At 44.2% G+C, this 8,539-nt stretch overlaps 1 protein-coding gene across 1 annotated transcript; it reads left to right on the top strand.

The window, feature by feature from the left end:
* Positions 1-90: 90 nt before the first annotated feature.
* Npm1 (nucleophosmin (nucleolar phosphoprotein B23, numatrin)) lies at positions 91-4,724 on the top strand. The gene is made up of 8 exons (XM_013028651.1): positions 91-181; positions 453-572; positions 831-1,031; positions 1,134-1,198; positions 2,396-2,450; positions 2,665-2,748; positions 3,535-3,636; positions 4,394-4,724. The coding sequence occupies exons 2-8, from the start codon at positions 507-509 to the stop codon at positions 4,400-4,402; spliced, it is 582 nt and encodes a 193-aa protein (XP_012884105.1). The 5' UTR covers positions 91-181; positions 453-506; the 3' UTR covers positions 4,403-4,724.
* Positions 4,725-8,539: the final 3,815 nt, after the last annotated feature.

Raw genomic sequence — 8,539 nt, 5'->3', positions numbered from 1 at the left:
CACCCGGGCCGCCCAGGGCCTTTGTCCCGGCGAGGCCCGCGAAGTAGAGAAAGGGGAGAAGGACCCGGGAGCGGCTCTGGAGGAACTGCCCCTCTTCACAGGTTGCGAGCTGAAGGCTGACAAAGATTACCATTTCAAGGTGGATAATGACGAAAACGAGCACCAGTTGTCACTGAGAACGGTGAGTTCGAAGGGAAAGAGAAGGCAGATAGTGCTCACGACCCGGCGCCAGCTTGACCTATTCGTACGCTCCCGCCACACAACTTGACTGAGAGTAACTGTGGAACCCAGTCTGATTTTGTCAGTTGAACCATGGACCATAGCCTCTTGGGTCAGGTGATAACTGTTGGTTGTGCCTTCATAATGCATTTCTTATACTTATACAAACTAGAATTTGGAGGGATTACAAGACAGCTGGCATTGAACTAACCCTATTCTTTTTTGTTGTTCAGGTTAGTTTAGGGGCTGGTGCAAAAGATGAACTGCATATCGTTGAAGCAGAGGCAATGAATTATGAGGGAAGTCCAATTAAGGTTACACTGGCAACTTTGAAAATGTCTGTACAGCCAACGGTAAGACTGCTTAAACTTTGGGGTTTATGTTACTTTCAGCCTCCTAAGATTGGTACTGTTGAGGTTACACAAAGATGAGGAAGGGGCTCTCTTGGTCTTTGTTCCTGTGTTCCGACTTGCACTTCAGAACTTGGAACAGTCACATGGTTTCTGGTGTCTGTTAGAGGTGGTAAATTGGTTCATGGGTTTGTTGAAGGTTTGATGAGAAATGCTCATTTACAGCATTTTCACAACATTTAAGATTTTTCTCCTCTTCAGGTGTCTCTTGGGGGCTTTGAAATCACACCGCCTGTGGTCCTGAGGCTGAAGTGTGGGTCAGGGCCTGTGCACATTAGCGGACAGCACTTAGTTGCTGTGGAGGAGGATGCAGAGTCAGAAGATGAGGAAGAGGAGGATGTAAAGCTGTTGAGTGTGTCTGGAAAGCGATCTGCCCCTGGAGGTGGTAGCAAGGTTCCACAGGTAGATGTGATTTTTACTGTTGTGGATTGTGTTCTAGCTAGCTTTTTTGTTTTGGTGACAAAGAGCAGCGCTCGCTCACAAGTATATACTTGCTTTTATCAGAAAAAAGTAAAGCTTGCTGAGGAAGATGAGGAGGAAGAGGATGAAGATGATGATGAGGAAGAAGAGTAAGTACAACAATCTTCAATCTTAGCATGCATTAAGTTGGAACTAATAGCCCCATCTTCTGGGCCTTACTAAGGTTTTTCTCAAGTAACTGTCACAGTTTTTATATTTGTTCTTCAGGGCATAAGCTTTTAGAAATGAAGGTCCAAATCTGGGAAGGGAATGCAGCCATCAGTATGGGGCTTTCCAGTTCCTCTCAGCCACCACTCTTCCACTTGAGCATGCCTCCAGTGAACCCTAACTTAAGAATCTTCGAAATTGTCCCCATGGAATGGCTTGACCTCACAGATTAGTCTCCAGAGTAGCTGGGATGACAGGCATGAGCCACTGGCCCCAAAGTTCAGTTTAGTGGTGCGGACAATGAATGGATGCCGGTGGAGGAACAGGTGTTACTGGGTTCACTGGTGAGGTGTCTGCTGCCCATCAAAGCTGACAGGCAAATGAGACAGTGCCTCAGTGCCAGCCCTTCCTTCTTCACCTCTCTTAAACTAGAAAATTGAAGCTTTTTTTTTTTTTGGTCTGGTCGTGGGGCCTGAACTTTGTGCCTGGGCGCTGTCCCTCAGCTCAAGGCTAGCGCTCTACCACTTGAGACACAGCGCCACTTCTGGCTTTTTTCTTTTTGCTTATGTGGTGCTGAGGAATCAAACCCAGGGCCTCATGCTTGCAAGGCAAAGGGAAATCTTTTACTTATTTATTTATTTTTCGGGTTCGATCGTGGACCTGAACTCTCTAGGCCTGGGTGCTGTACCTCAGCTTTTCAGCTCAAGGCTCGCGCTCTACCACTTGAGACACAGCGCCACTTCCGGCTGTTTTTTTCTGCTTTATGTGTTGCTGAGGAATTGAACCCAGGGCCTCATGCATGCAAGGCAAGCGCTCTGCCACTGAGCCATCTTCCCAGCCCCAGGCTTTTCTTTTTTAATGCTTAGAAACCATGGTTCTCTAAGTCTTAGGATAAAAATTTCCATTTGTACTAGGCAAATCAGTTACCAGCTTAGTGGGCTCTGCTATTAAGGGGAATGGTATAGTGTGTCACTATGTTGTCCTCCTTGATCCTACATGAATTTGCATGTGTATTTAGTGTTAGCGCTGTGTCTGGTAGGTTGCACATCTGGCTTCAGCCACACAGTTGCTGCTTGTGCTGAGCATATGCACAGACATACCATCACTTATGCACTGCCAATATGATGTTTTATTTGTAGTGATGATGATGATTTTGATGACGAGGAAGCAGAAGAAAAAGTTCCAGTGAAGAAAGTGAGTAGATGTTGCAGGTTGTCAAAAGTGGCAGAAATGAATGTTACTCTGTATGTACCTGGTGAAAACTGGCTCAGGAAATGTCATGTTGGATACAAATTTCCTGAGAGCTTGAGACTGCTACAGTTGGCATTTTGCCAGACGAATGCTTTGTTTTAGGAATGACACAGGGTTAACCTTGAGGGATTCAGATGACTAATCTCTTTAATTTCAGTCTATACGAGATACTCCAGCCAAAAATGCACAAAAATCAAACCAGAACGGAAAAGACTCAAAACCAGCAACACCAAGATCAAAAGTAAGTAGTAGCACATAAGTAAGAGACGGGCCTCAATGGGTTATGGATATACCTGACCTGTCTGAAATTTGGACATTTGGAGATCCTAGTAAATGACAGGGGAGGGGCTTGGTAGTGTACATACCTGTAGTTCTAGCTACTGTGGAGACCGTCAAAAAAACAACGTAGACAAAAATAAAGCTATAGACTGGTATGGTTCAAGAGCCTGATTTAAGTCTCCAATGCCACAAAAAAGGTAAACTGCGCTTGACTAAGCATTGGGGTTCACCACACACTTTGGCCAAGAGCCTGCTGGGAACCAAGCCCGTAGAAGTGTTCCATGCACAGGTTTGCTGTAAGGAATTACACTTACCTGGCAGAGGATAATGGCTTTGTTTGGTGTTAGATTTATGAGCTGAAATTGACATTTAAAAATTAAACTACAAAAGAGGACTCTGTTAATTCTCCTAAGTGGTTTTGTGTTGTGAGTGTTCAGCTAGTTTGAATTCCCTGTGGGCGCTGTACTGAGGTTTTTGTTAAAGCTTAACCCTCTGTCAAGGAAGCATAGCTCTACTGTTCAGTGGTTAATGAGAGAAGTCTCACTGACTTTTCTGGCCCAGACCACTTACTATATCCTCAGGCAGCCTCTGAGCAACTAGGATTATAGATGTGATCCATAGGTGGCCTGCTAAGAAATGATTTTTAGAAACATGTACAGCATAATTTGCATATGGCTATAGTAGTTTAAGTTGAAGAGCTATATGTTATATTAATACACTCATAGCAGTCTTTTTCATTTTTTTCCAGGGTCAAGAATCCTTCAAAAAACAGGAAAAAACTCCTAAAACACCAAAAGGACCTAGTTCAGTAGAAGACATTAAAGCAAAAATGCAAGCAAGTATAGAAAAAGTGAGTAAAATATTTAGATAGGTCTTTTTCCATTTCAAATTGAGTCTCTGGCAACTTGGATGAATTGTTGTCATTGCCCTTTTGGTGGTATGTGGCTTTTTTCTAAGTGGATTGCAAAAATTAGCTAGTTAATTTGCAATCTTGTGTGATACCTTTCCATTAGAAAGTACCAGCACATCACAAGTTAGAGATAAAATGGAGCTCTACCTGTTCTGATACCCAGCAGCACCAGCAGGGGGCGCATGAGTCTTCAGTAGCTGAGCCCTGAGTGCTGTGACATAGTTGCTTGGTAGACTAAACAGAATGGTTATATTTGCTTTTCAAAACCCCCTGATCCCCAGGTCAGTCCTGGGCGGCACCTTGGGTTTGTGTGTGGCTTACCAGGCTTACATCCAGTCTCCTTTTGTCTTCGATGTACAAGGAGGCTTCAGCTTTCGTCCTGCATTTACTCCTGGGGACTAAACTCCTGAGCGATGGACTTGCACGGATAGAGCCGTGAATGTAATGCCTTGATATCACCCTCGAGGGTGAGGACAGGCTGCCAGCGCCTTTCCCCGGTCCTTGTCCCGCGGCCACGCAGGCTCTGTGCAGTGAGGAGTGCGTTAGGAACCTAGTACTGCAATGCCTTGCTCTGCTGCCATCGCTGTAAACTTGCTTTCCTAATATCACTGATTTGTTTTTGCCCCTTGCATACAGTGCTAAAATGATGCCCCTCCCCCAGTTTTAATGTGGTCCTGTCTCCTTGGTTTGATTGCAGGCACTTTGAACAGCCCTGGGCACTACTGGTAAATTAAAGCCCAAAGATGGGGAAAGAGGAAAAGGAGAAACAGATAGAGTCCATACTGACTATCATCAACAATCCAGACTGAAGTCTTCTATCTTAATCTCAATCCCCTTTCCTGATTTGCCACCCATACCCCCTCCAGGCTGGAAGCAATCTTGGTTTCCTAACGCACTCTTGGTGCGGCTGCTGTGATTGAGTAATCCTTGCGTCCTGCTTTCTTTTGTGCATGTGCTCCATCAATTTGACCATGCCTTAGTCCACTTTGTATCCCGTAGCTGCTCAATAAATATTTGAATGAATCAAATAAGGATGTATGTGGCACTAATTTTCAAATGGAGACTGTAGTGAGGTTTGTTTTCTAGGCATTTTCTGTGATAGAGGCAAAATAATATAGCTGCTTCTGGCATGTGGAAGCCATCTCAGATGCATGAAAGATAGCAAGGGCAAAAAGAAATTAATATTTAAAAGTAGGGAAAGAGATGTTCCATGTTCAGTAGGCCAAATTAAAAATTCCACAGTAGTGATGGGTATATTTTAAGGTGTGTGTAATAACGTCTTAAATTTGGTGACAAACTCTTGGGTATTTATGATGTGTTTCTTTAAGAGAGATTAGTCCCTGTCAGTCTTTTCCCTGTTCAGCATTATAGCCCCAAACTGGTATTTGTAATTAGTGTTTGCTGGTATAGCTAAAGGTTGCTCTGTTGGCAAGCATGGATCTCAGAAGGGGAGCCTGTGTTGCTTTGACTCTGATTCTGGATGGTAGAGAGTACCGAGGAGCTGACTTGTTACCTACTGAGGTTTGCATGCCTGGTCTTAAAAAAATTGAACCTCACAGCAAAACTTAGGAACACCATGGCTTTAGTGTGCTATCCAAATATGTGTTTTGGGTGCACAATGACACTGAGTAGTTTTTTAAAGCGAATTGGTGGGAACTGGTCCATGTGTTAAATAGCATGTAAATCTTGAAGGAATTGTGTTTTTGTTTTGTTTTGCTTACCCTTAATTTTTTTCCCCCCCTCAATAGGGTGGTTCTCTCCCCAAAGTGGAAGCCAAGTTCATCAATTACGTGAAGAATTGCTTCCGGATGACTGACCAGGAGGTAACTGATTATTCTGAGATGACCAAATAAAAATCTCTTATGATTTATTATTTTCTCTTAGTCTCTCAAGTTGTTGGCTTCTTTTAAAAGGTTCCTAACCACAGACAATACTTAATATGTGGAAACTCTTTAAGAATTTAGTTGGCAGAGGCTGAAAAGATAGCTTTTTTAGTACATTTTTTCCTAGCTTTTATAAAGTATCTCTTGGTTACTGGGCTTGGCTTTTCTTTTTGGGTACTACTTTGGCTGGGGGAAGTAGAGCTGTGGTTTTTCCTTGCCGCTCCTTTCGGGCTGCTTTTGGCGGCCTGTGTTTTTGCTTTTTTGAGCGGATAGAGAAGACTACAGAAGGTGGACTGGGAAAACGCTTGGCTGCAATCAGCCTGAAGGCTGTGTCAAGGGGGCATGTATGTGGCTGGCTGTCTTATCTTCGCATTTTTGTTAGGCCATACCCAGACCCACTGCTTCCACAGGCCAGATGCGTCCTCTGCCATTACTTCCTCTTCTAGACTAAGGATTCTGGCTCTGCCCATAGTTTTTCTTTCTCAGTTGGATTGTTGCAGCAGCATTTTACATGAGCATTAGTTGGATGTTTCAGTTTCGAAGCTTAGAATCCATTGAAGCATATATGGCTGTGGGAGGTCAGCTTAGAACAACTTGGTTGTGATGTTACCAAATGTAGTTCTTGGTTTTCTGCTATTTGTGTATAGTGATTTGTGAACTACGCAGGCTCTTGTGTAGTTGAACTGTAGAGTTCTTTAGTATTAAAGCTGGTAGAAATCCCAATTGTATGTATTAGCAGCTAGGCACACATTAGAGGTGGGTATATGTCTTCAGCTTAGCCAGGAAAGCACCCCTGGCTTGGGGGTGGTGGGATCAGTCAGGTCTGTGATAGGAAGTATTCTGTCCATGTCTGAATGAACACAGCAGTGTGTACTGCTTGTGGCTGAGAAAGGGGCCTTTTAAACACTGCCTAGGCTGGCCTCCAAATAAGGACTCCAGGCATATGACCACAGTACCTGGCTTGTTTGGGGGTTGCAGATCTAAAGAGCAGCAGGCAGTGTCCATTGTGTCAAGATCGTCACTGACAAAAGTATCAAGAGACATTAATTCCCAAGTGGGGAAAAAGCCTGATGCTGTGAGGTAGAATTTCATTTTTTGAGAAGTTTGATACAGTAAATATTCACCCCTGGTCAAAAAGGAAGTAATACAGTTGACCCACCCAGCATTAGTCGTTATGAAATATAGGTGAGAAGGGTCTTAGTGAAAGGTACTTAGGAGCTTGGATCAACTTGACGGGGTGGTTGGCAGAGTGAGTTAATGCTGGGCAAGGAGTGCAGTCGGGAGAGTCACCAGGGTGGTAGAGACCTCCACCTGCAAGTGGAGTATCCCACAAGCCAGTTCAGCTGTTCAGGTCCAGAGCAACTGGGAATGCAGGTGGGGTTGTTTAGGTCAGCTACTTTGACTCTTGACCCTGAAGCTGGGTACTGCCTGCGATTAAACAGTATTGGCCAGGTCTTCATCTTTGACTCCCTTGACTGACGATTCCTATGTTTCATTAGCCTGTAACTCGTTGTATACAGTACCTTATCAGGAGGCTTTATGGTCTGTAAAATAATGCTTCTTAACCTCCTTTTTTTCTTTTGTCTTCAGGCTATTCAAGATCTCTGGCAATGGAGGAAGTCTCTTTAAGAAAGTACTTTGAACAGTTTGTTGAAATTCCGTCTCATTTCATTTCTGTAAGAGTTGATATCTGGCTGTCCTTTTTATAATGCAAAGTGAGAACTTTCCCTACTGTGTTTGATAAATGTTGTTCAGGCTCCCGCTGCCAAGAACCTGTTGTCCAAAATGCCTGTTTAGTTTTTAAAGACGGAGCTCCGCCCTGTGCTTGGACTTAAGTATGTGTGGAATGCTATGGTGGGCCTAGTAGAAGTGATGGTCAGATGTGAAGATGGTGGGGTAAAATATACACGGGAAATAAACTCAGTATTTTAATAAAGTAGCACTGTTTCTTTGTATTAAGCTTGTGCTTTATCAGAAATAAACTTGCATGGCAAAATGGCATCCTACCCTGAGAATGAATCTCTGCCTGATGTAGTGGCAATTAGGGCTATGCAGATGCTTCCAGATGTGAAGCCCCCCTCTCCTAGAAGGGAGACTGGCTGGAGTAGCTTTTCTAACCTGGCTTCTGAGGACAACAGGAGTGACCTGCGAAAGGGGGGGTGTTATTTCCAATAAAGATAAAATAATGGTTGTTGAATCGCGGGCCGAGTCTGATCTCCAAGATGGGCATTTTGGGGAATCTCAGTGTACACCCTCTGGTCTTCCTTAGACTTCTCCAAGGTGCCGTGGTGCTTGTTTCTCTGCATATCTTTGCAGAGGGATAGTTACATGAGTCAGGTAGTGAGTGCGTTTCCTTTGGTACAGTTCTGTTCCCTCATTGTAGTCCTTTCCATCTCTACCCATGAGTTTTATAGTTCCATCAAGGCTGAGTGAGCACCGCTGCACCTCCCTTTCCAAAGATTTACTCTTGAATATGACTATGACAGGAAGGCAATCATTAAAAGCTAGAAATGAAGAGGGAAAGATTCCTTGTTCCTTTAAGTTTCACTATGAATGTTTGGTACTTAGTGTTGTGCCCTTGTGTTTTTCCTAAGTATCCTCTCGGTCTGGCTGTATCCAGAATCCTGTCCGGGCTTGGCTTACCTCAACATGGTTCTGGGTCTATCCACTTCCTTGCATATGGCCGTGTACAAGTACAGCACAAATAAGTACATCTGGGCTTCCTTGGCTTTTGGCTAGTGCAACAGTGAACACAGATTTGCAGGTGTTCTTAGATCCTGGCTCATGTTCAAGGTAGATGCCCGCCAGTGGTATGGCTGGGTCATAGCCAAAGCTTTCTAAAAATACCAAAGTGGAGCTGTGGCTCAAGTGCTGTACCTCCAACAGTGGGCAAACATCTTGCCTTGAGGGTGAGGTCTTAGTGTCCCCAGTACTGCTGGCACATGCGTGGCACAGGCCGC

Source organism: Dipodomys ordii, unplaced genomic scaffold (genome assembly GCF_000151885.1).
Source record: "Dipodomys ordii isolate 6190 unplaced genomic scaffold, Dord_2.0 Scaffold112, whole genome shotgun sequence".
Classification (NCBI taxonomy): domain Eukaryota; kingdom Metazoa; phylum Chordata; class Mammalia; order Rodentia; family Heteromyidae; genus Dipodomys; species Dipodomys ordii.
Note: the sequence above shows the minus strand (reverse complement) of the source record. Positions and strands in the feature narration are given on the sequence as shown.

Coding starts and splice junctions, on each gene's coding strand:
- Npm1 (XM_013028651.1), top strand. CDS start 507: ATGAATTATGAGGGAAGTCCAATTAAGGTTACACTGGCAACTTTGAAA. Junction 1,032..1,133: donor GTGGTAGCAAGGTTCCACAG/GTAGATGTGATT, acceptor TGCTTTTATCAG/AAAAAAGTAAAGCTTGCTGA. Junction 2,451..2,664: donor AAAAAGTTCCAGTGAAGAAA/GTGAGTAGATGT, acceptor CTTTAATTTCAG/TCTATACGAGATACTCCAGC.